The following is a 26,293-nucleotide window of genomic DNA, read 5'->3' on the forward strand; positions in this document are numbered from 1 at the left end:
CCTAAATAGCATACGTGTGGAAGGGGGGTTTAGAGCAATACTATACCCTAAGTTCTATCTACTCTGGAATATACAGGAGTTGTTTAATTTGTCAGATGAAAAAACAAGTAGGTTTCATATTTTATTTTTGAATACATTCATAGCAAAAACACTTGAGTTGCACTTGGACATTGTTGGCGAATGCATAGTTGGGAGGTGGGCATAACAAGGGTAGGTCATAAAAAACAACTCCCCACTCTCAATAGTAGAAGCAGTTGCTAGGATCACCCCACAGGACACTCTTAATGTCCACACTGGACCCAGCTAACTTGGAGTAGTCTGTGGGAAGAATAAGGACCAGGAAGACCCAACAATGGACAGGGACAGTGGGATAGCCAGAATAAATAATTTAAGCAGGGAGGGAAAACACCAGATAATACACTTACTACTACTTTGTACAGAAAGCTATTTTCAAAAAATTCCTCATTACAAACCAGTAGTTGTCATCCCTATTATGTTATTTCTAATAATTGTTAAGTACCAATTTTTATAAGTAAACAGAATTTTTCAGACAAGGCTAGATATTAGGCCTGTGCTCAGGACCTAAATAGTCAATTTATGGTTAGGAGACATAATTATGTATGCATATAAAAAGATAGGTATTTTACTGATACAGACAAGGAAAAAGGAGCTGTTACGATACAAAACACAAAAGAAGGGAATCTGATACTGCTTTTGTTAAAGCATATGTAAAAAACACATATAGATACTGGATGTAATGCACAAGCATTGGAATGTTTCATTATCAAATAATATGCTAACATAACTATTACCACACAGATGTGTAAATTTTCCTTTTGCACAGGCAAAACTATTCACCAGTATCTAGGGAGATATAAAATAAGTAATTCAGAAATGTTTATATAATCTACTTTACCCTTGTGGTAATTCTATGTCTTGTCCAATCATTCCAAGAACAAAACACTTATAACTGTTAATGCTGTTATTTTGTTTTCAAATGTGGCAAATCACTGCTTGTTAAAGTAAATGGGTCATCTCATCTTGTTACCTATATTTGCTCTGCCTTTTATATGTAGAAAACGTCCATGGTTTTCAAACATCATTTGTCATATTATTTTAGTGATCTTAGATGTAAAATGGAGATTAATGCTTTATATAAGTATAACATCAAACATTCTGGAGTAATTTTCTCTTTTGTGGGTATTTATAATGCAGGTAAAGTATAGTGCACAGGACTGGACAGGGAAGCCTGCCAAGAACTGTTACCTAAAGAGAAAGTACAGTTGTGTACACTTACCATAAACGTAGATGTTTGAGTGTATTCACTGTTGCAGTCATCGCATTAGGGTTATCTGCTTGCAGTAGCCCTCAGTCGGCCTTATTATCAAAGTCTTGGATCCTGCATTGGTTGCTGTCTCATCTTCCATGACATCAGGTAGTCAGGGGTATAAAGCATGCAGCCGATGCCAATTACATCAGTTGTTCTTGCCCCAGATGTCAGGTGCCCCTATAATGGGAAGCAATTATATACAAGGTCACACCCCAACAAAAAAGCAAATACACCAAAAAGCTTTAAGCATAGTAAACAAGAACAGACGTATAGTCAATAGAAGTCAGGGGGCTGGAGGGAGGGTAACCAGGACTGCAACAGTGAATACACTCGAACATCTACATTTATGGTAAGTGTACACAACTGTACTATGTTCTTCGTGTTTCACTGTTGCAGTCATCACATTTGGCTAGATTCCCAAAGCTAAGGATGGGAGGAGATAATTAGATAGCATTAGGACCTGCTATAAGGCCCCTGCAAGACTGCAGTGGCAAAGCCAGCTCTGGGTTTAAAAAAAACTGGCAAGTGGTAATGCTTGGTGAAGGTATGCACAGGACTCCAGGTAGCAGCTTCTAGGATGTCCCTGGTAGGGACACCTCTGAGAAAGGCTGTAGAGGTAGATGCAGCCCTTGTTGAATGTGGTCTTATCCCCTGTGGGGTAGGTTTTCCATGGTCCTTATAGCAGAAATGAATGCAATGGCCTATCCACTTAGAAATGGTTTGCTTTGAAATGGTGTTCCCCTCTGCCCCTGCAGAAAATGCAACCAGCAGCTATTTGGATTTCCTGAGAGGCTTAGTCCTGTCCAAGTAAAATCCAAGGAGTGCAGTATTCATCCCCCTTTGTTCTGTGGATTAGAAAAGAAGGTTGGCAAATGAATGGACTGATTAAGGGCCACACTGGATACCACCTTGGGAATGAAGGAGGGATTGGTCCTAAGAGACACCCTGTCAGCATGAAAGCTGATGAAAGGCTCCACTGCCATGAGAGCCTATAATTCAGACACCCTTCTTGCTGAAGTGATGCCTAGAAGAAAGGCTGTTTTCCAAGAAAGGAATTTCAACTCTGCATTCGCAGCTGGCTCAAAGGTAGGTAGAGTGAGCTTTTCCAATACAAAGTTAAAGTCCCAGGCTGGAGTAGGGGCTCTCCTGGGTGGTCTTATGTTTTTGGCCCCTCTGAGGAATTATTTCAGCAGTGGATGAGAGAAGAGGGGGTAGTTCTGTATTGTAATGAGCTGAAATGTCTGAGGCATGAATTTTGATGGAGGAAAAGGAAAGGCCCTTGTGAAGCATCTCAGTTAAGTATAGAAGAATATGTGGTAAATTGGGCGCTGCTGTGCCCATCCCCTGAGTTTGGCTCCAGGAACAGAATTGTTTCTATTTTTCAGCATAGGATTTTCTAGTACTAGGCCTCCTTGCCTCCAGAATGACATCCATCACTTGCTTACTGAGGAATGATAACAGAGAGATCAGGTAATTAGCCAGACTGCCAGGTTCAGGGTTTGAAGCTGTGGGTGCAGAATCTGGCTCTCCTGCTGTGAAAGCAGAGTAGGGGTCTGAGACAGGTGCCATGGTGACAGCAGTGACACACACTGCGCAAGAGGGGGTACCAATGTAGGCATGGCCAGTCTGGTGCAATCAGTATTGTCCTTGGTTTGTCCTGTTTGATCTTTAGTAGTACCTTGGAGAGGAGAGGCAGAGGGGGAAAGGCATAAACTGATAGGTTTTTCCAGGTGAAGGACAGGGCATCTACTTTCCAAGCTTGTCTGTGGGGAGTCCTTGTGCAGAATTTGTCCAATTGGTAGTTCTGGGGGAGGCAAACAGGACTATCTCTGGGCCCCCCATTTGTTTCTCAACATGTTGAATATCCTTGGTTCCAGTTTCCACTCATGTGGGTCCATGAGATTTCTGCTTAGGTCGTCTGTCAGTGTATTTAGCTTTCCTGTCAGGAATTGAGCCTGTAGGTGCACTTGGTAGCTCACGGCTGTGTTCCACAGAGCCATGGCTAGTCTGCAGAGAGGGTATGAGTGGGTTCCCCCCTGCTTGTTTATGTACCACATAACAATGGTGTTTTCTGTCTACCAATAATTATCCTGGACGAATGTGGTCCTTGAAGGCTGTCAGAGCATTCTTGTACAGCTAACATTGCTTTTTGATTGATATGCAGGTGCATTTGATTTGGGTTCCATTTGCCCTGAATGCACTGCCCTGCCAAGTGAGCCCCCCATGCATAATCTGATGCGGCTGTTGTTAGGGTTTGGGCAGCAGTGGGTAGAGTGAATGGCAGTCCCTTGTTTTGGTGGCAGGCCTCTGCCCACCAAAGGAACTCTATCTGTAGACAAGGTATGATAGGAAGCATTGATTCTAGATCCTGAGAATGTTGACACCATAGGTGTTTTAGATACCATTGTAGTTTCCTCATATGCAATCTTGCATATAGAATCAGTAGAATGAAAGAAGCCATGAACCCCAGGGCTTGCAGTATTTTCCTTGCAGATAGCTGGGTCTTTGTGGCCAGTAGTTCAAAGTGGACTGTCAAATTAACTTGTTTCTCTGGTGTGAGGTAGGCCATCTGGGAAGTTGTATTCAAGCTTGTTCCCAGGAATACAATTTGTTGGCAGAGTACAAGATGTTATTTCTTTTCGTTTATGGTGTACCCCAGAGACGTTAGCAATTTCTTTACAAATGCCAGATGATTTAATAATATGTCCTGCCTTTCTGCCTAAATTAGACAATCGTCCAGGTATGGGTATATTTGAATATTTCTTTGCCTGCAAAATGCAATGACTGGAGCTAGGCACTTTGTGAATACCTTGGGTGCAGTAGATAAGCCAAAGGTTAGTGAAGAGAACTGATAGTGCATGTAGCCTGCTCTGAAGTGTAGGTATATTCTGCAAGATTCCCTTTTGGGGATGTGCAGGTAGGCTTCCTTTAAATCCAGTGTTGCCAACCAGGCATCTTTGCCTAGCATGGGAAGCAGCTGATGAAGAGTTAGCATCTTGAATTTTGGGATTACCAAAAATGTGTTTAGAACAGACAGGTCCAGGACAGGATGCCAGGAATTGTCTTTTCTGAGTACCAGGAAAAGTCTTGAGTAGAAACCTTTCCCCCATTCTTCTTCTGAGACAGGTTGAATAGCCCTGATGCTTAAAAGAGAGTAAATTTGCTTTTGAGCCTCTGCCCATTGATTTGGGAGTAGGTCTGGCCAACCGTTTGGGGTTGGTAAGGAGTGGAAGTGAAATCTGTATCCTTGGGAAACTATATTTAAAACACATTTGTCCTGGGTAATGAGATCCCAATTTTTTTGCATGCAGGGCAATCTTTCCCTCACTAAAGGAGCAGTCAGTTGAGCAGGGCTTGGAAGATTTAAAGTTAAGTCATTGAGACAGTTTACCACAGGGGGGGGGTCTTACTACTCCTTGTTTTGGAAGTGGGAGCCCCCCCACTGCTTAGACCTGTGAGTACCTTGGGACTGAAGCCTGGGCGTTCTGCTGGTTCTGGGTTTGGACTGATAAGGCCTGGAAGAGGCCGGAAAGGACCAATTCTTAGATGGCCAATGCCTACTAAATCTGGGAGGCTGTACTTGCAGGAAATCGTTAACAGTTTGCATAGATTTAGCTTTTTCCTCCATCTTTTTAAGTACTTCTTCTGCTTTGTTGCCAAACAGGCGGTCTTAAGGGAGCATCCAGTAATTTAGCTTTAACATGATCTTGCAAAGATTGCTCCTTAAGCCAAGCATGCCTTCTAAGTACAGACCCAGTGACAGCAGCCCTGCAAGATGCCTCTAATGAATCAAAACCACATTGCAAAGTATGTTTACCAACTTGTTCAGCAGAATGCATTAAATCCTGTAAATCTTTATTTTCAGCACAGTCAGGAATCAACATCATTTTCTGTTTAAGCAATCCAATAATATGCTGCTGATACTTTAACATATGAAACTGGCAGTTTAAGGCCCTAATGGCCAAGGTTGCAGAAGTGTATACCTTCTTACCCCATCCATCCAGCACCCTGGAATCTCTATCAGAGGACGTAGGATTTTTGGCAGTAGTAGCCTTAATGCCCTAGGGTCCCTGTGAAATGGTCTCAGGATCCGCAGTAGGATTTTTAAAGAGAAACTTGTGAGAGTCAGGTACTCTGTAATATCTACCAGGTTTTCTGGGAGCAGGAGGTAAAGAGTCAGGGACCAAGCTAGATTCCGAGAAGGCATCATCTATAATGTGCAGTACAGGAGGGATAGCTAAAGGCCTGTGTTGAGTTAGGAGTAAGAATTCCCTAAGCCTCTTTTTGGAGTCAGAGTAATCTTGGCTTTCCCAGCAGAAATGCTCCCTAAGACTATGCAAAGTTTCACCATAGAGAAATCCTCTGAAGGGGAAGCAGAGTCCTCTGCATCAGAATCCTCATAGGTAGATAAAGGTAAATCCTGGTCATCAGAGTAAACAGAAATTTTAGATTCCTGATCAGAGGAATAAGAAGGAAAATCAGTCCTAGGTCTCTTAGAGGGGGAAGGGTGGCTTCCCCTGATTAGAGTAATAAGGTCTTCAGCCATTCTTATCATTTGTTTTTTAGGCATAGGGGCCTGACCATGCCATCTGGGCATCAGTTTTCTAGGCATGGATCGAGTTTTAGGCATTCTAGAAGAAGATGGCATCAGTTTAATATGCAAGTCAGTATGCCTGAATACACCCTTAGAAGCCGGTGCCTGCACAGTGGCTCCGGACCCATCCAAGGTAGAGACGTCCACAGGTTCCACAGTCAAAGAAGCATCTTGTGGCATACCGGAATTCAAATGGGTCTCAGTAGACGCCCATGAATCTGAAGTAGTGGGTATCAGGGGCTGCGAAAGTGCCTCACTGAGTACTGGCAAACTGGCGACTAGCTTAGGGAAGCATCGTTGGCAGCTTTGGACCTATGCGGTCTGTCTCTGTCTTTATCTTTGCATTTTTTCAGAATGTCGGTAGTCGGGTGGCTTACCAAAGCCATTTCTGGATAATTGAACCGAGTACCAAAATATTTAGATGCATAAATGAACCAACGACGAATAGTATGAGGTTTGAATAAGGCACAAAACAGACAGCGAGGTACATTGTGGTCTGGGCCTAAGCAAGGAATGCAGCACGAATGAAAATCTTTATGAGGTATTTGCTTTCCACAAGAAATACAATTGTTAACTTTTACTGACATCGGTTTAGAGCAAGAAAAAGGATCCCCAATGGGATACTTAGCTTAGTTGAAGACTCTGGATCTGAAACTCGAAAATGAAAATTTCAAGAGTCGGCCGACTGGCACTTGCGAACTGCTTCTGCTTCGGGCACCGCACAGCAAGAAAGACTGATGTAATGGCATCGGCTGCATGCTTTATAACCCTGACTACCTCACGTCATGGAAGATGAGACAGCAACTGACGCAGGACCCAAGACTTTGATAATCAGGTCAACTGAGAGCTACTGCAAGCAGATAACCCTAATGTGATGACTGCAACAGTGAAACACGAAGAGCATCATGTGGATTATTAAGTTCAGGGTGATTTTTTTCAGGGCTTAATGAATATCTGTATTTTTCCAAAGCATAACGAACATTAACAGTAATGACTATTACTTTGCTGTCTGACAATAATTACATATTGTTGAATTATGGTTGTCATTTATAAACAGTTTCACACTGTGTTAGGTATGTGTCTGTTTAAGATCAAACTACTTCTTAAGGATTCTCTTTTCTTATATTTTTTCCACTGCTTAAAAATAAACATTTACAATAATAACTATTTATTTTCTCTTTGACAGTAATCACATATTGTAGAATCATGGTTGTCACTCACAAGAGGCCACAGTGGTGCAGTTGCACTCACAGCAAGAGGTTCTCTGGTTCAATTTTCGGCTGGTGGGCCTTCTGTGCAGAGTGTGCATGTCCTCCCTCCAGTCGAGTGACTTTTAAAAACATGCAGGTAGGTGTGGGTATGTATGTGTGTGCCTTCTGTGAAGGTTGGGTGCCAGGCTGGCAACTTAACACTGTAAAAACACCACTGCCAATCGATCTGTGGACGGATGATCCGGTGTGGTGACCCCTAACCAAGAAAAGCCGAAAGGCATAGTTGTCACTCAAAAAGAGTTTCATATTAAAGTACATATCTCTAATATTCAAATATGTCTTAATGAAGAAAGGATTTTTTTCCCTACATATATTTATTGAGTTCCTAACGGGTGGTTAAGATTGTACTGAGAAAGTTGGGGCGATCTCAACAAAACCAGTGTATTTAGTTGCATTGTTGTATCTGTATTATGTGGCTGTATGATTCACCATCCAAGTGTGTTTTCAAGTAAGCTTTCTGCTTTTGGAAGTAATATGTACAACTGACTTTTTGCAGTTCTAGTTATTTGATGTGAAGTGTTCCTGTCCATGCACGTGTCTTAATCATTATCATTACTTCCTGATCTGAACTTGCCGAAGAGCTGCTAACACCTAAATGTAATGCTGAAATGCAATTAGTGGGGAGGAGGACTTGATTGGGCTCATAACATTTATCTGCATGTACTTTTGTATACATGTTTTTTCTTTTTGAGCTGCTGATTTTTATTAATAATTCATATGCTATGGAAGGAACAATATTGACTTCTTATTACTTGTACTTATATATCATTTTTTAAATTTACTTTTAGGCCTGTAATTTTTTTAAATTGACCTTTGTTGCTGGAAACTGTAACTTATAGCACTAATGGTAGGGAGTAGTATACTGTAATTCAAGGGCTTTTAGAAAAGTACTTTGTATTATGCTTCACATGCAATTTGAAGTGTCAAAATAACTAGAAGAAAGGAACATCTGCTAAAGATTTGGGGAAAGATCACCTTAAAAATATTTGTCTTGTTGTCAGAGTTTATGTGTGTATCATGACAAGTGCTTTTGTTTCTTTGGATTGGAATGCTAGTGGTATCCCCAATCCAGTGAAAAGATATAGAATATCCGCATTACTAATAAAATGTAAGCCTGCAATTGTAGCCCTACACTGATCATATTTAGATATAACAAAACACATGAAAATGTAATGGCTACAGAGATGGAGCATGGACAAATTATACAGGAGCTGGAATGATAGGTACTGTAGTGCTGCTCAGCAGACTTTTTACTATGCATATAGGAAGTCACTGAGAATTACCAAATATTTGCAGGGAAAATGATGGCAGTGAAGATGTGCTGTGACTATTTACTCTATGTATATTCTAGGTAGAGCAAACTGAGTCAACAGCTGTAATTTTAAAACTGATGGCTTTCCAAAATAGTTTAACATGACTTATGGGAGAAAGGAATATGCCAGCTATGAAGGCAGAATTACAGCACACTAAAAACAACTCCAACGTCTTCTATAGTTATATCAAAAATCTCCATGGCAATACCCAGGTTTGCTCTGAGTTACTGCATAATGGTACCTCCTATACTGAGCCAACAGATATTGCCAACCTACTGGCCGACAGATTCAGTGCCAACTTTACGCCTCTCTCCCCCACTAAAGGATCAATCACAATACCGGAGGAATGCCAGGCACCCAGCCTTACTGCAGCACAGGTTAAAGATGGCATTGTCCAAGGCCAAGAATACAGCTTTCATGGAACCTGACAATATCCCTGAATGTGTTCTACATGAACTACAAAGTGAACTGGTACCTGATCTGTGTGCCCTGTTCAATCACAGCCTCACCTCAGGCTTTGTCCCTACTGAATGGCGCACTGCTACAGCAATTCCCCTCCATAAAGGGGGAGCAAATACAGACCCTGGGAATTATCGCCCCATTAGCCTGACAAGTCTGATATGTAAGGCTATGGAGTGCATCATCACAGACCTAATTAACAAGGATATAGGGAATCTCCAAATTCTAGATCTCACGCAATTTGGTTTTGTGAAAGGTAGATCATGCCTGCTCAATCTGGTTGACTTCTTAGAGTCAGTCACTAGAGCTGTGGATGAGGGCAAGGCAGTTCAAGGCCTTTGATACCATTCCCCACTCAGGAATTATTGATAAACTCACCAAAGTAGGCATCAACCTCTATATCACTAGGTGGGTTGCAAATTGGCTCACAGATAGAACCCACAGTGTGAACGTAGCAAACTCCAAGTCAGACTGCTGACCAGTGACGAGTGGAGTCCCACAGGGATCTGTCCTGGGTCCTCTCCTGTTTAGCATATACTTCTCAGAAGTCCAGGCCAACACGGAGGGAATCTGGCTGACCAAGTTCGCAGACGACTGCAAGCTGAGAGACATTATTAACTCCCCAAGTGATGTAGAAATCCTACAGAAAAGCCTCACTGAGACCAATGACTGGAGTCGAAACTTAAGCTTAAGCTTAATGCCAAAAAATGCACCATCATCCACTTTGGGAAAAACTCAGTTCTCACTAATTACCACATTGATGGGAGCCCACTGAACACTGAAGGTGGTATAAGAGATCTGGGGGCACAGGTTGACAGCAAACTCTCCTTCAACCACCACATTGCACTGTGGTCAGAAAGTCCTTCTATGTGGCACATTTCATTACCAAGGGTTTTGCATCCAGGAAGAAAGAGGTAATCAACTTTCTCTACTCTTCCCTCATTAGGCCAATCTTTGAATATAATTCCCCATTTGGCATGTACCTCTCTAGACACATGCAACAGCTGGAAAGGCCACAAAAGTACCTCACAAAGAGGATCCTAGGCCTTAAACACATGTCGTACGTGGACAGACTCAAAAAAACTCCAGCTATTCTCTGTCTCATATTGTCTATTAAGAGGCGATCTCTGCTTGACTTACAAAGCCATGTCTGATCCAACTCTGTTGGAAATGCTACATCTAAAGATGTCCCAATCCCTCCACACCACATGCTCCAGAGACCTCAACCTCATTACCACAATCAACAGAACATGCTGGAGGGACAGGTTCATAACCCATTGACTGCCCATGCTATGGAATAGACTTCCCATACATGTCAAGCAGAGCACCTCACTGGCCCTCTTCAAGAGAAACCTTGATGAGTGGATTGGAAATGGAAAGTTCACCCCAGAGATCACTCCAGTGGCTCTACCTGATACTGGGACAGGGAAGTAACATTGGGCGGCACGATGCCAGGGCACTTCTATGGGCTAGGCTTGTAAAAGATCCAGGGTGATTAGCCTAGTACACACCTATGAACCTATGAACCTATGCACAGGCCTATAGTGCTGAGGCCTTTTAATCTGGTTAGATCACAACCTGCTTTATTATAACTAAATGATGATTAAAACTGATGTGCACAGAGGTATTGATGATTTCCTCTTTATATGTTAAAGGAACTGCTTTACAAAAAGTGCTTAGAATCCCTGCAGGCTCAGCTAGATAAGAAAAGGAGTACTTCAATAGAAGACTGGGAAAATTTTAAAAATGAAAATAGGTGTAAGATCCAGAAGAGATCTTGTCAGATTAGGGAACAAAAAAAAGAAATAGAAGGATAACTTAGAGCTATAGACTGTGTTAAAAATATCAAGTGTGACTAACCCAACTACTGGGGATGAAAAAGTGGAATATAATAATGCACAATAGAAAATTTAATAATGTTGTGAAACAAGGCTATTCTCTCAAAAAGCATCTATGTAACAAATGTATTTTGATAGTACTCCATATGCAGTACGATCACTAGATCTTAGGTTGAAGCAACAAGTAGAAGAAAGAGGTATAAACAGGTTTAAGAGTGAGCTAAAAGGAGTAAGAGTCAGGTATGCAGAAGGAATCCTAGATTCTTTTAAAGACAATCACACTGGACTGTGTCTTGTGACCAAACTATATACTGAAATTTTAGAGCTGATGGCAGTATCTGTGAGTAAGATTGAGATATCCAAACTAGACAGAGACAGTTATGTTCAATGTCAAGGTAGGCTACAAAATCCCATAAATTCTACATATTTGTTTGGCAGTGTCTTTCTAGATATTCTTACACTCCAACTAGATTTCTGAAAATTTCCCACTGTTAGTGAAGAGTGATGAAGATGCAAATCTGGGAGCAGAGGGGATTACTTACCCATATCCTTACCCAATTTTGAGAACAGAAATGACAATGAAATATGAAGTATGCTTCCTGTGATTGAGGAAGGAACTAAAGATAGCCAGTTACAACATGCAATTGTAGTAAGTAAAAAACCGATGTGTGAATTTGATATCTGAGTGCAGTCTTAGTCCGGAGTAGTTAAGGAATCAGTAACTCAGGTGATAACTTACAGGCAAAGGAAGGGAAGGCAGACTTATATTGAAAAACTGCATGATGTGCTATCCCCATCTTGACAATTTAGTGCTGGGGTAATGAGGGACAATCCAGATTATTATTCAAGTCCTAGTTGAGACTGCGGGGATTCCCTCCCCCATCTGCTATTCATCCTATGTCATATCTTTGTATCCACTTTATCCCCATAGACATGAACTAAATATTTTACACAAACAATGCAGAGAGCTACAGTATCATATCTGGCAAATACATATAATTACATTTAATAATTGACATATTGCATGTCCATAAAAATGTTATCGTTATTCACTGATATTAAAACTATGTAAAATGCTTTGGAAATGTAAAATCTGTATATATTTGGCTACACTTATTTTTTAAGTCGTTAGCCTTTATTTGTTGTAATGCTGTAATTTTGCTAGCCTGATTACTTGCTTTTGCTGTGGTTTGTTGTTGTCGGATTTAATACCACTTAAGCTGGAAAAAAAGACTAAAGGAACATGCACTCTTTACCAATCAGAGAGCAGACTGTAGTGTTACATCCCAAGTTACATACATAGTTACATTTTTGGAAGTTAGCCTCTGTTCCCACCATTCTAATAATGTGTAATAAAACAACAGTAGTTCAGTCAGGAGAAGAAGTAGAAAGGCAGTAGCTATATGCTATGTCTGAAGCTTAGAATAATTTATAGTACTGGAAGGAAAACACCTAAACTGCATAACTCTTTATTTCCAGCATCCTTGATGCTTTCTCTAAGACATCTGGGCTTCTATCTTAACAAAGAACTGAAAGCATAAACAGCTACTTGATTTAAACGTTAGTAGAAAAGATGGGTCAGACTCATGCACAATGTATTGAGGTGCACACATTCAAAATAAGGAATTCCATTTAACTGTGTTAATGCTCTAGCTGTGATAAAAACTATTACAGTTCCAATTTTAATAACATGATGTAATTTGCCACTTCTAGTACAACTCAGTAGCTGTCACTGTAATATTTTTATAAGCAGTAAGTGACAGATTGTTCCTGGAAGGACTTATCATTCACTAGGAGTTTTTCATGTTAAAAATGTTTTAAAATGTAATTAGGAAATGGCATGGAAATGGCTATTGTTTAGTTATTTTCAAACAAAAATACTTACAGAGCATCAAAAATTTCTTCTGAATCTTGGCGGATATTTATAGTCTTGTCTTTCAGAGTCATATTTGAAAATCTGCTTTTTATATTCTGTAATAAAGAACATGTTTGTTTACAATTAATTATCATCACAAAAGTTAGGATATACTGACAATTCTTAAATGCTATCTCCTTTTTCAAGCATTGCGGCTTTGAAGAATAAAACACATACATAGACATGATATTTCTCTTACTTTTACAATAACAAAGAAAGCACTTTTCAAACAGTACTTGCTCAGGAGTATAGGAAACTGAGTTTTTAATATGGCTATATTAAAGGATAATCATATTTAATCTCATGTGATCTGAAGGAGCACATACACTAAAGTTACTGTAGTGCTATGCTATGCATGCATGCTGTCTGTTTTATTTGAAAATATTGCAAGTCGCTGTCTTTAAAAGCTGTATAAGACCTGTCAATTTTCACAATGTTTAAATGAAAATAAAACAATCCACCTCTGTTTCTGATAAATCAAATGGATATTTTCATGGCCTAAAGAACATTTTGTTCATACCTGGATGGATTAAGGCTGTCACTCTCCACAGAAAGAGGAAAGAAAAGAAAACCGTGTTCAGTTCAAGTTTTCTCAGGTTTCAGTAAATCTCGTAATTGTGATACAGTAACATTAAGTAGTATTACTGCAGACATGCCTGAAGAGGAAAGGTTATCCTTGCCTGTGCATTTTATTTACTATCTGTTAACTATAGAACTGAACATCTTGGGCCCTTTTCATCTCCAGCCTGGGCCACAAGGGCAGGACAAATGCAATACATACTGACAGTTTACTGTTGCCAGTCGAACACCATGATTTTATGAGGTAGACAGAAACTGGAGCACCTGCAGAAAACCTATGCACACTTCACACTGATGCTATTGGTCTCCATAATGATCTTGAAACTAAATGCATTTCCAGAAATGTTGCACTGTATTAACTCATATCTTTATGTTTCCATTACTTATGCTTTTATGTATATTTTATCAGAAAAGTTTGTCTTTAAACAACATGACCAGCTTCTTAGAAAGTACAATATTTTATTCTAAGATTAGCTTCCAGTTACAAGTAAAAATCTTGTGACATAAGATGTGCCAGGAGGGACTGATGAGGCTGTGTAAAGACTAACTCTACAAATATCAATTTACTGTTGCCAGTTGCCAGCGATGACTACACTCTGAAGTAGCTGCATTGCTTTTCCCAATATGCAGTATCCTCACAATTGATTAAAAATTAAATGCGTGCAGTTAGTTTACCATGCACTGGGGCGTGGGTAATGCAAACCACAGAAAAAAATTAAATGTATGCAGTATGATTCACTTTAGTCTTTCTAATAATCATTCTTGCAGTCTTAGTGTTGGAACATATATCCATGGCATGACATAGGAACATGTAAATCACTGAATGTTTAGATGCTGTTAGCCATCACTGTCACTTAACGTGACAGCAGAAAGGATTAAAACATGTTAATGAGAGTGTGATTCAGTTCTTTTATTTACATAATACCACCCAGCAAAATGATCATCACTCTTGGGTAGGACTCTCTCCCACCATACTCCAAAATATGTTCTTTCTTGCATTCAGTCTTAATTCTTAGAACAAGTAAAATAGCAACAGATAAAATGCATTTCTTCTGCTGAAACATATTTGCTTGAAATGTATGAACTTGAGCACTGCATTTTGAACTTGGTGCTCTTCTCCCAGTTCCCAGAAGAAAGGAGAAAGAGGAATACTTGACGTTTTCTGCAAAATAAAAAAAAAATCTGCATTTGATCAGAGAAATTATGACTTTGGAGACAATTGCATTAAGTAACAGCAGTGTGAGGGAGGGGCAGCGAGTTTCCCCCTACCCAACACTCGTACTTGGTGAATGTCCATTTGTGGTCTCCTGACTGCAAATTCAATAGCTGAGAAGGAGCTAGATGTTTTGGAGCAATCCAATAAAATAACTCTTTTCTTTTATGAGCAATTCCAAATCTTTCCTTTTATGACTGTATATCATTAGTTGAAAACTGCATAAGCAAGTTTCTTCTTCTCTACTTCTCTGGGTACTGTTTCAACACTATCTTTTTTTTTGTCAGAGTACAAATAAGAGAATATAGTCAATTTCTCAATAAAAAGACACATATAAATATACATACATGCACACACATTTATACACTAAAAAAATGGGTGTGTATTTTTTTTATGCAAAACCTTGTCAGTACCTTGCATACACTATCCTTTTAAGAACTGACTGAACTAAATGAAACATCTTAGTTATTCTACTGTAGCAGTCAAATAAGGTAAGTATATGCATTGTGGCTGTTATGCATATCTCATAGTCTGTACTGTTCACCTGGGACTTATGAGCCAAAAACACTGATAGGACTTAAAAAAGACAGAACATGGAAACATTCCTACCACAGCTCCAGGTGAGACTTCTGGATGAGGGTGGTCTTCCTGTGGTAAAAGGAAGAATTAGTATGCACCCCCCAAAAAAAATATGATAGGCCAAGCAACACCACAGAGTCAATAAAGTGGACTGTTTGAAGATATTGAAGATGTTATATATTGTTACTGTAAGCCCTCCCCAAAAAAACAGAAGTTCCAGAAAACTAATAAGCAGCAAGAGTAAGTAATTAAAAGAAAGAAAAATACTTGCACAAGAAAAATGTTTAAAGCCTGCAGATAATAATTTAAGATCCTTAATATAACAGACAAGAAAAAAGATATACATGAAGAAATATTGGGGCACCTGGAAAAGAACAAAAAAACAGTGGCTGCTGAAAGTTATAAAAAAAATGACACATAGACATGGAGAAAAACAACGTGATTTGACAAGGTGTGATATTTATGCAAAGAAGAAAGCCAAATTAATCAACATGAAAAAGGCATCTCCGAAAGTATTTAAAGAGAAATACAGTCAGAGCTACCAAGATATGGTAAGTTTCTCAATAAAACTTATGATCACAATGGTGGAATATAATCGGGAAAAAAGAAGTTTAGCAAGACAAAAAGTAAACTAATAGAAACTGAATTAATAGTCCATCAGCAAAGTGAAGTATTTAGTATGGAAACTCTGACACAGGCAATATTGCAACATGGTGGGCCTATGAGTCCCCAGATGAAACAGCTATAGTTGGAGTAGGATACATCTGTAGAAGATATAGCACAGGGTGATGTGTTAGAACCTTCTGCAGGAGAATTGCATGAAAGTTCAATTAGAATAGCACAGCAAGGAAAAGAGTAGGAAACAGAGCAAAGTGGAGGTCCTCATAAGTAAGGATGTAATGGAAGACCTAGTTGATTTAATAGAGATAGAAATACATATTTAAGATACATGAAAGAAATAGCTATGAGATAGTAAATAAGACCCAAAATGTTAGAACTCTAGTAAAACAGATGAACACTATAATCAGGACAATTAAGATAAATTCATGTAGTATAACAGAAATAAATAATATATATTATTGTACAGCTAAGCTATTAACATATAAAGTTTACCACAGCAACAAATGAAAAGAAATAAGCATGTGGAATGCCACCATGGAAGTATCTGGTAAAATCTGCATACAGTATCAAAAGAGACCAAAGTGGATTTATCATACACTGTTTTCGATAATAAACTAAAAATGTCAGCACAAACACAATATGTAGAAGGTGTGCTGATAAATATAAAGTAAAACACAAAATACACAATGAATTGTTTACCCAGAAAGATTTAATAGAGAATTAGGAAACAAAGCAAAAGCTAAAGAAATACCACTTTGGAGAAGCAGTATGAAGACCATGCTGATCATAAGGACATGTGGACTGGACAGAAGGGTTTAGAAAATAATAAGCAGCTCTAATATAGAGGATATGAAATGGCAGGAAGTAACAACCAGAGAAATTGGGATATGAAGTGGCAGGAAGTAACAGCCAGAAAAAGTGAGATAAAATTGAGATAAGCTCCTGACTAGAAAACACCAGGTCCAGATGCAGCATCCCTCTCCTTGCTAAATGTATTAACAACTTTACATAAATATTCCATAATAAATTACATACATACTATCCCAAACAGACACCAGACTGGCTAGCTACCTGAAAAACAATACTCTTCCTTAAGAGAGAACCTGTAAGTCATCCTAAGAACTGTAAACCAATAACATGTCTTCTGACAATATATAAATTGCATGCGGAACTGATGTAGACAGAATTTATAGCCATCTAGAAAAAAATTAAATTATGGCACTATGACAATGTTTGTTTGTGTCTTTCAGCTTTTCCCGGTTAGGGGTCGCCACAGCAGAACTCCGGTCCGCTAATGATTGACAGTAGAGTTTTATGTGCTGGCTTGCCGGGCCTAACGCACAACCTTCAACGAAGGAACGCCCGTTCACGCATGTCGCCACACTGAAGACGGTCTAACTGAGAATCGAATGGGCATCTAACTGTGAGGCGACAACGCTGCAACAGCACCACCACCACAGTATGGCAATACAACAATAAGGTAATAAAATAAAATCATGTGATAGAAAAGATAATCTGTTGTAAAATAAAGCTGTAGTAGAAAGCTGTAAAAAGGAGAAGACTCTAATGTATGGCATGGCTATATTACATAAAAGCAGCTGACAGCATCCCACATTCCTGAATAATGCGATGCTTACAGATGTATAAGGTGCACTCTGTATCAACCAATTACACTGCAGTGACTATGAAACTTCAGCAAACTACTTTGCAGGTGAGCCAAGTTAAAGAGCAAATTATTATCCCATGGACAAAAATTGAAAGGGGGATATTCTAGGGTGTTTCTTTGTCATCACTGCTGTTTTGTCTTGCCTTTAACTCATCAAACCAACCTTGTTTAATTCCTTAAGATTCCAAGAGCAGAACATTTTATTTTTTACACATTTCATTGAACTGCACTTCTTTAACTCTTATAATTGTACTATACAGCTAGTCTACTACATTGTGCATTGTTATAAAGCTTTTTTACTGTTTCACTGTATTTATGTACTGTTTTATACTGTTTTAACTTTATTGTTCATTGCTAGATACTGTTTCACTACTCTAATTGCATTTTACTGAATTACTTAACTGTAAACTGTTTTTTCATACTGAGAGCTGCATTTTCTGTTTGTGAGTGCTCTATCTGTGCTTTTGTGCTTTTTTATGAGGTTTCTGTGTTCTAGTCAAGTATCATATAATTGATTTGTCTGCAGTTGAAACCATTCTCTAGAGTCTCCTTGCTCCTTTATCTGTGTAAAACTTTCATTTAGTGGCTATAGCTAGCAGCTGTAATAGTGTGCCTTACTGTAACTGCATTTTTACTTAATTACTAAACTGTAAACTACTTTTTCATACTGACACTTGTATTTTTTGTTTGTGAGTGCTCTCCCTGTGCATTTATTGTGAGGTGTCTGTGTTCCATTCCACTCAGGTAATCTTGATAGAGGTCTGCTGTTGTCCAGGCCTGATAGTTTTGTTTGAGTTTCCTGTGTTTCTGGCAGCCATTTTCTGCTGATAGCATGTTTTTTTCATTATTATTGAGAGTAACAGGGTTTTCTGACCTTCTCTAGCACGAGTGATTGGTGTAACAGCAGGGGCTAGTAGGACGGAGTAGTAATTTGAGCTTCTAGATTCTTCCATCCTTTCTGGTATATAAACCTTGTTTCTGTAAGGGGCTTTGCTTGTATTTACCAGGCTGTGGAATTGGTGATTCATCACTGGGACTAAGCAGAAATTCCTTAAGATTCCAAGAGCAGAATAAGATATTTTTTACACTTATTTCATTGAACTGCACTTCTGTAATTCTTATAATTGTGCTATACAGCTAATCTACTACATTTTGTACTGTTATAAAGCTTTTTTTACTGTTTCACTGTATTTATGTACTGTTTTAACTATATTTTCCATTGCTAGATACTGTACTGTTTCACTACTCTAATCACATTTTTACTGAATTGCTTAACCCTAAACTCCTTTTTCATACTGAGAGTTGTATTTTCTGTTTGTGAGTGCTCTATCTGTGATTTTGTGCTTTTATTGTGAGGTTTATGTGTTCTAGTCAGGTATCATATAACTGATTTGTTTGCAGTTAAAAGCATTCTCTAGAGTCTCCTTTTCTCCTTTATCTGTTTAAAACTTTCATTTAGTGGCTACAGCTAGAAGCTGTAATAGTTTCCCACCCACTCTCCCCACTGGCATCTTGTTCTTATACTTGGTGGCTTTGCAGTTGCCCACCCATACTGTAAATTTGATCTGGGACACTCCTCCCAGTCTAGTGTCATTAGCTCATTCTACCTAATACAGACAGAACATTTGAGAAGGCCAACCCACTTAGGTTCTTAACCTTGAATTATCTTCTATCCCTGCTTTCTCCTTTTCCACTTTACTAAAAAAAAATAATTCTAAGCTTGTTTCCTGCCTTTCCTATAACTAGTCTAGTCCAGATACAGATTTGCTGTATCCAGGACTGTTTGTAAGCTTCTGAGCCCCACAAGCTTTTCTGTGTTGGAAGGAAGGCTTCTAGCTTATCAGTGGGAGTGGTAAGCACCAAGTAGCCTATCTACCACAAGAGGAGTGGTTTCTGGCCCAGAAATTTGTAGTTATTGGCTGTTTGGGCAGTTTTTCCATCTCTTTCAACTTTTCTGGTGTAAAAGCCCGCATTTGACTTTGTTTCCTGCTTCTCCTGTAACTGGTCTAGTCCAGATACAGACTTGCTGTATCCAGGACTGTTTGTAAGCTCCTGAGCAGTGCCAAAGTCTGCTCTTCAATTTATCCCTTAGATCTATTAGTTCTCTCCTCTCCTGCACTTATACTAGCTTATTAGTCTAGCACTTTACCAGACTTCTTGTTGCAATTATTGTAGCACACAAAAGTGCTACCAGCGCTAAACGTTCTACAAGGAAACAGATCCAGTACTTATTATCAATGCCCACCCCTCCAGTCATTTCTAAAGTTCAGTTCCCTGTGCTTTCTCCTATTAAACTGGTGAACTTGGGCATCTTGAAGCAATGTAGAAACTGCATCATGTACACTGACAACCCTCTCCTCCTACCTCCCAACACTCAGACTTGCAAGAGATGCACTTGTATATCCAAATTGGAAGCCACACACTCTCCAGCCAAGATCGGAATAGCTGGACAAGTGGAGAAGGTCAACACTTGCACCACACCACATGGAACACATAGCCTTCCAGGACACACTCCAGTATATCCTTCACATAAAAACACAAACCACACACCCACCTTCACAGAGGCTCTCAATAAAAATCTACACAAGCAGCAGAGACCTCCAAGGCAGAAATGCACTCAGCCACTGCAACACAACACTAATCACAAGACACATAACTCTCCTAAACAGTGTGCTACTTAACCAAAGTCTCTAAGGCTAAACAGCATGCCCAACACATTAGTCATAGATGACTCGATAGTGTGGCACAGTGATGTCCCACTCACTAGGTTGAATAAGGAGAAAGTAACAGTCAGCTGCCTGTCAGGTGCCAGGATCCATCACATAATGCATGCACTCAGGTCCCTCAACAACAGGTACAAATATGGCTCTGTCATTGTACATGTGGGTGTGAATGATCTGAGACGTACTTCCCTGGACTACATGAAAAGAGACATGGAGGAGCTCTCAGATTATGTAACCCAGGTGGGTATGACCCTAGCCTTGAGCAGCATCCTACCATCACCCAGAATGATACCACAGTACAAGCAAAAAATGATTGATTTCAACAATTGGCTATGTTTCTGGTGTCATTCTAAGGGGATCCAGTATCTGTCTGCCTGGGATGACATGATTGACAGAACTCGATGTTTTGCCAGAGATGGCCTGCACCTGTCATATCACCCCTGGGCTTTCGGATACTGGCCAAGGCTCTTGCCACCGCTATAGTGCCTTTTTTAGATGGTGTTCCATAGACCAAATGCAATCTGAGGGTCATGCTGCTCAATGCTAGAAGTCTAAATCTCAAAATGCATTCGCTCAAAGCACTTCTTATTTATTTATTTATTTATTTATTTATTTTACATTTGTTGACTGGGCTAGTCTAGCTGGATATATATCCATTTTCGGTAGAGGCCCGGGGAGAAAAGCTCCACACAGATATACAAAAGTATAAAAATATTGTTACATGGTAAATAAAGGATTAATAAACCAAATAAAACAGGAAGTTAGTTACATTTAAGAGATCAAAACTTCTTCAAATGGAGAAAATTGACATTTGTACTGTAACAGAGACGTGGTTCAAGGCAGCAGAAAGCACCCCTGCACTACCAGGCTATAACTCAGTCCACATTTTTCGGCCACAGAACTTGGACGGAAGCTCCAAAGGTGGTGGTGTTTCCATATTCATAAAGGATGCTCACACCTCCAGACTGGTAGCCCAACATAATGCATCAAAGATACTTCAGGTGCAGCTTACATTGGGTAAGACAGTGACTCAGGTCATAGCTTGCTAGAGGTCCCCAACCATGTCCCAAGATTCACACTCCATTTTCCTAAGCACCCTGGAGAATATTAGGGTCCAACCTAACACCTCTTACTAGGCTACTTCAACTACCCCTCCATTAACTGGGAAAAATAGTCATGTACCAATACACTTGCCCAACGTTTCCTGGAGTTCATTAATTCCAATGCCCTGGACCAGCTTGTTCTTACCTTCACTATAGGTACCAGCATCCTTGACCTGGTCATTACAAACATGGGCGACTGTTGCTCTACACCAATAGTCAGCTCTTCCCTGGTTAGATCTGACCACAAACTAATCACCTTGGAAATCCACATCCCCCCCACCCCCACAAAGGTAACCACCATGAGAAACTTCTTCAATGCTACCTTTGGGCTCCTAAAACCAGAGGTGGCTAAATTCATGGCACCCATGCAAATGGAGAATAGTTGCATGATCGCCGAATCATGCACCAATCCCTGTATGAACATGTACACAAATGCATGGATCTCACCATACCCAATAGAACCAAGACACTCTCCTCCAAAAAAGAAAGCAAATCTGGTTGTCCCCTGCCATAAACAAACTCTACAACAGAAGGAGGAAATTGATGCAGAATAAGGTGAAGTCCCAAGACTGTAAAAACTCCCTTATCAGCCCCAACAAAAAGTTGAGATCCCTCATCAAATCCTCTAAAGCTAGCTATGAAAACAGAATTGCAGCAGATAGTAAAGACAACCACAAGGCCTTCTATAGTTATGTAATGAATCTCCACGGCAATACCCAGATTTGCTCTCAGCTACTGCACAATGGTACCTCCTATACTGAGCCAACAGATATTGCCAGTATATTGGCCGACAAATTCAGTGCCAACTCCCCCCCCCCAAAGGACCAATCACAATACCAGTAGATTGCCAGGCACCCAGTATTACTGCTGCACAGGTTAAAACAGCACTGCTCAAGTCCAAGAATACAGCTTCTATGGGACCTGACAATATCCCTGGCTGTGTTCTACATGAACTACAGAGTGAACAGGCACCTCACCTGTGTGCTCTGTTCAATTACAGCCTCACCTCAAGCTTTGTCCCTACCGAATAGCACACTGCTACAGTCATCCCTCTCCACAAACGAGGAATGACTACAGACCTTGGGAACTATTTCCCCATTAGCCTGACAAGCCTGATATGAAAAGCTATGGAACCCATCATCATGGACCTAATAAACAAGGATATAGGGAATCTCCAAATGTTGAATCCCAAACAGTTTGGTTTGGTGAAGGGTAGATCACACTTCCTCAACTTGGATGAATTATTTGAGTCAGTCATCAGAGCTGTGGATGAAGGCAAGGTGGGTCATACAGCCTACCTTGATCTGGCCAAGGCTTTTGATACCATTCCCCACTCAGGAATCATAGAAAAACTCACTATGCTAGGCATCAACCCTTGTATCACTAGGTGGGTTGCAAACTGGCTCACAGACAGAACCCACAATGTGAAAGTAGCTGACTCCAAGTCAGACTGCCAACTAATCACAAGTGGAGTCCCACAGGGTTCAGTCCTGGGTACTCTCCTGTTTGGTATCTACTTCTCTGAAGTCCAGGCCAACATGAAGGGACTCTGGCTGACAAAGTTCGCAGATGATTGCAAGTTGGGAGCTATACATCCAGAAGAACTTCACACTGAGACAAACGACTGTGTCAGAACCATGGCCTTAAGCTTAACATCATCCCTTGGGAAAAAACAGTTCCCATGAATTACCACATTGATGGTAGTCCACATAACAGGAATACAGCTGGCAGCAGCTCTCTATTTTGATCACACATTGCCACACTGTGGTCAGAAAGTCCTTGTGTGGAACATCTCATTACTAGGGTTTTGGAAACAGGAAACAACTGGAGGAGAGCAAAAAGTATCTTAAAAAGAGGATCCTAGGCCTTAAACACTTGTCCTCTATGGACAGACCCTCCACACCACACAGAGACTCCTCACTGCCACTCCATTATAAACGAACATGCTGGAGAGGACGGTTCATAACCCAGAGACTGCCCATGCTATGGAACAGACTCTCAAATGATATATAAAAAACTATGCTTGCCAAGATTATATATCACTCAGTATGAAGGAGATGTTGGCCTCCTTGAAATTAGTGGGATTGTGCAAACACTACTGCATAAACCCAGAAATTGTTTCTATACAGCTTAAAGTCACTTCTCATAGAAAATTATTAGTAATTACCCCACCAACTAACATATACATGACTTCTTATCACCTCCCCCATTTTTCAAAACATTCTGAAAGACTTCCTAGCCAAGAATAAAAATCTCATACCCTCCTTTTCTCTTCTCTACTTTTTTTATTTTTTTTTCTCTTTTTCCTCTCTTATACCATAATTTTCTCCTCTTTCTCATTACCTTGCAATCCCTTTGTTGTTATTATCTATACTACTTATTTTTTTTATATACTATATAAAAATTTCTCTAGGTGCTAAATGACTGCATATAACTTGTACCTATTCTTAACCTTTTTTTTTTCTCCTCCTCTCCACTGAAAATGGACTCTTACCCAGTGGACTTTCCGGTAATGGAATTGTGTCATGCAAACACACATTACTTCTATTACTGCATAGGTGGGGCTGAGAGGTGTTTTTAGATGGGAAAAGAGAGAGGAGGAGCACCACTGTAGTTTGTGGTGCAGTAAGAAAGGATGATAGTGGAAGGAGAAGAAGAAAATAAAAAAAAGTCAAAAACATGGAAAGTAAGGCAGCAGACTCTGAGTAGAACACAGTATGTGCTGATAACGCACTGTTGGGTTATATGCTATAGACAAAAGATTGTTTATTTAATGGAAATTGTGTTGCTTAAGCTGGAAAAAAGAAAAAGAAAAGATGATGTTCCACAGAATGAGAACATTTTCATAGGGCAAATAATGCGACTATATCAGAAGGTGTTTACACAATTCAAAACTGAGGAGATCGATGAGACTGATGTAATACCATCTTTAGGAAATGTATGTGAAATAACAAAAAATGTGAAAAATGTAAAGATCATAGAAACCTGTGGAATTGTGGATGGAAAACTGAAGTAATACTGAAAATAGACTAATAATTTACTACATCTTCCAAACATATTATATTAAAGAGGAGATGTGTACTGTAAGATATTTTAGACAACCAAAATCATGTTATTTTTGTGATTTATACCTCATTTTATTGATGAATTGTAATAAAGTAAGATGAAATCAGTGTAGAGGAAAGGATATACTACAAATAAATGCAACGCCGAATTTAGAAGTTATAACTGAAAGAAGTGAGAATGTTCTAGAAAATACACAAACAATACTGGAGATGGTGGGGGAAGCCAAGATATCTCAACAAGAAGTACATGTATATGAAGTTCCAGCGAAAGTCTTTTATAGAGAAAAATACAGAATATTCAGTTTGGAGTACAAGAAGGGGAAGTAGATTCAGATGATACTATGAAGGGAGAGGATCAGTCAAAAAATGATGGTGAGGGAGACCATGCACAGTTTAAAAGGAATTCAGTAGGGGAACAGGTTTAGGGTTACCACCTGTCCCTCTTTGCAAGGCAATTGTGTCCTGCAAAAAATAAAAATAAAAAATGGCAAATGTCCTGAGATTTTAGGACAAAAAATATTTCTTAAGTTTTCTTTAATAGTTGCATAAAATAGTTATTTTATATCTGAAACACCTAAATGTTATATGAAATAGCATAAGCAACATAAATGATATAAGAATGAGCTTTTATTTGTGCAAAAAAGTGAAGTTCTGTACTTTGCTCTGGCTGTGGGTATGTTTTTTTTCCTAAAATATCTCATATTTCTAAAAAAATGTCCCTCTTTGAGCATTTGAAAAGCCGGCAACCCTAAACAAGTTAAAGTGAGGAAAAGAAAATTAAAACATTTTTCATCAAAATTTAAAAAGAAACGAAAGGAAAAGTGTAAGAGTAATTTTGTGGAGTATAATAGCATTATTGATGATACTAATAGAATCTGTATAATACAATGGCATAAGAAGTTAAATACAGATATGATAGTTTTGCTAGATATAAGACTTATTAATGGAAATAAAAAATTTCAAATGTGAAGTTTCTGGAGGAATACGATCTTGTAGGATTGAGGGGAAGACACATGTTCAGGGATAGCTATTTTATGAAACAATGTCAAAATATTGGATTATTGCATAGTTCGGTCAGGCAGTGTGACAGTGGTGATATAAGTTGGAAAATGGAGTTTTTACAGTATTAGGAATTTATGCACATACTAGTATAAAGGATATGGAAAATTGGCTTGACATAGTTAAACCGTATATCACAATAAATACGGATATTATACCTTCAGGGTATTTTAATTGTAATATATGTGGGAAAGGTAGAAAGGCAAATAGAGACGGAAAAGTAATGAGAGATAATGCAGTAGGGAACATTGTTAATCAGTAAGGATACAGGATACGCATACAGAAGAGAAAATCTTAAAACTGAAATAGGATTTTTGTAATGTCAGAAAGGATGAAAGAGGCAGACAGTGGAAAAACAGGTTTTTCAGATCATCTTGCAATTTGGATGGAATGCTGTGAGGATGGGACATTAATAAAAGAAGGAAAAATGGTATTAAAACATTAATAGGAAGTTGAAGTAAAGAAAATATTTTAGCAGAAGAATAGTATAGGTCTGTACCAATCACCAGTGTCAGGGATGCTGTGGAAAATGGCTGCACCGCTCAATGAAATAAGACTTTGGTGAAGCCATATGCATCGAATAGTTATTGCTGAGGGAGAGTTAGTACAGAAATGCAATCGCTAAGAGTTGGGAGACTCAGCAGAGAACATTAGCAACTATCTGCAGAAGTGAAATCAGGAGACAGTGAGTGTACTGCAGTCTGGGGTGGGTGAGAAGTAGTGGGTATAAAATGCACCCTTTCTATGACAGAGGTGGTCTCTCCACCCTGCTTATCCTCTCTCTCCTTTAGCTCAAAAAGCTTTTCCCTTAAGCAATGTCACATTCATTCCTTATACTCCCTGCTTCTTTTCTGCCACAATACTGGTGATATAGATAAAACTTCAGAGAATACTACCTCTGTCCCCCAGTGTTAGCACCTCTGTGTTACTTTCCACACCCTACTTGCAAATACTTCAGCTGTCTC

General features: G+C 39.4%; 1 protein-coding gene across 1 annotated transcript in view; it reads right to left on the reverse strand.

The window, feature by feature from the left end:
* The window catches only part of LOC122797657 (serine/threonine-protein kinase Nek11-like), a 1,134,678-nt gene that overhangs the window by 1,092,882 nt on the left and 15,503 nt on the right, over nt 1-26,293 (reverse strand). Inside the window, exon 4 of the mRNA XM_044066198.1 lies at nt 12,691-12,776. Within this exon, the coding sequence (XP_043922133.1) occupies nt 12,691-12,776 (86 nt within the window). The remainder of the gene's footprint in view (nt 1-12,690; nt 12,777-26,293) is intronic.

The sequence above is a fragment of the Protopterus annectens genome, chromosome 3.part1 (assembly GCF_019279795.1).
Source record: "Protopterus annectens isolate FY-2018-M chromosome 3.part1, PAN1.0, whole genome shotgun sequence".
NCBI classification, from domain to species: Eukaryota; Metazoa; Chordata; order Ceratodontiformes; family Protopteridae; genus Protopterus; species Protopterus annectens.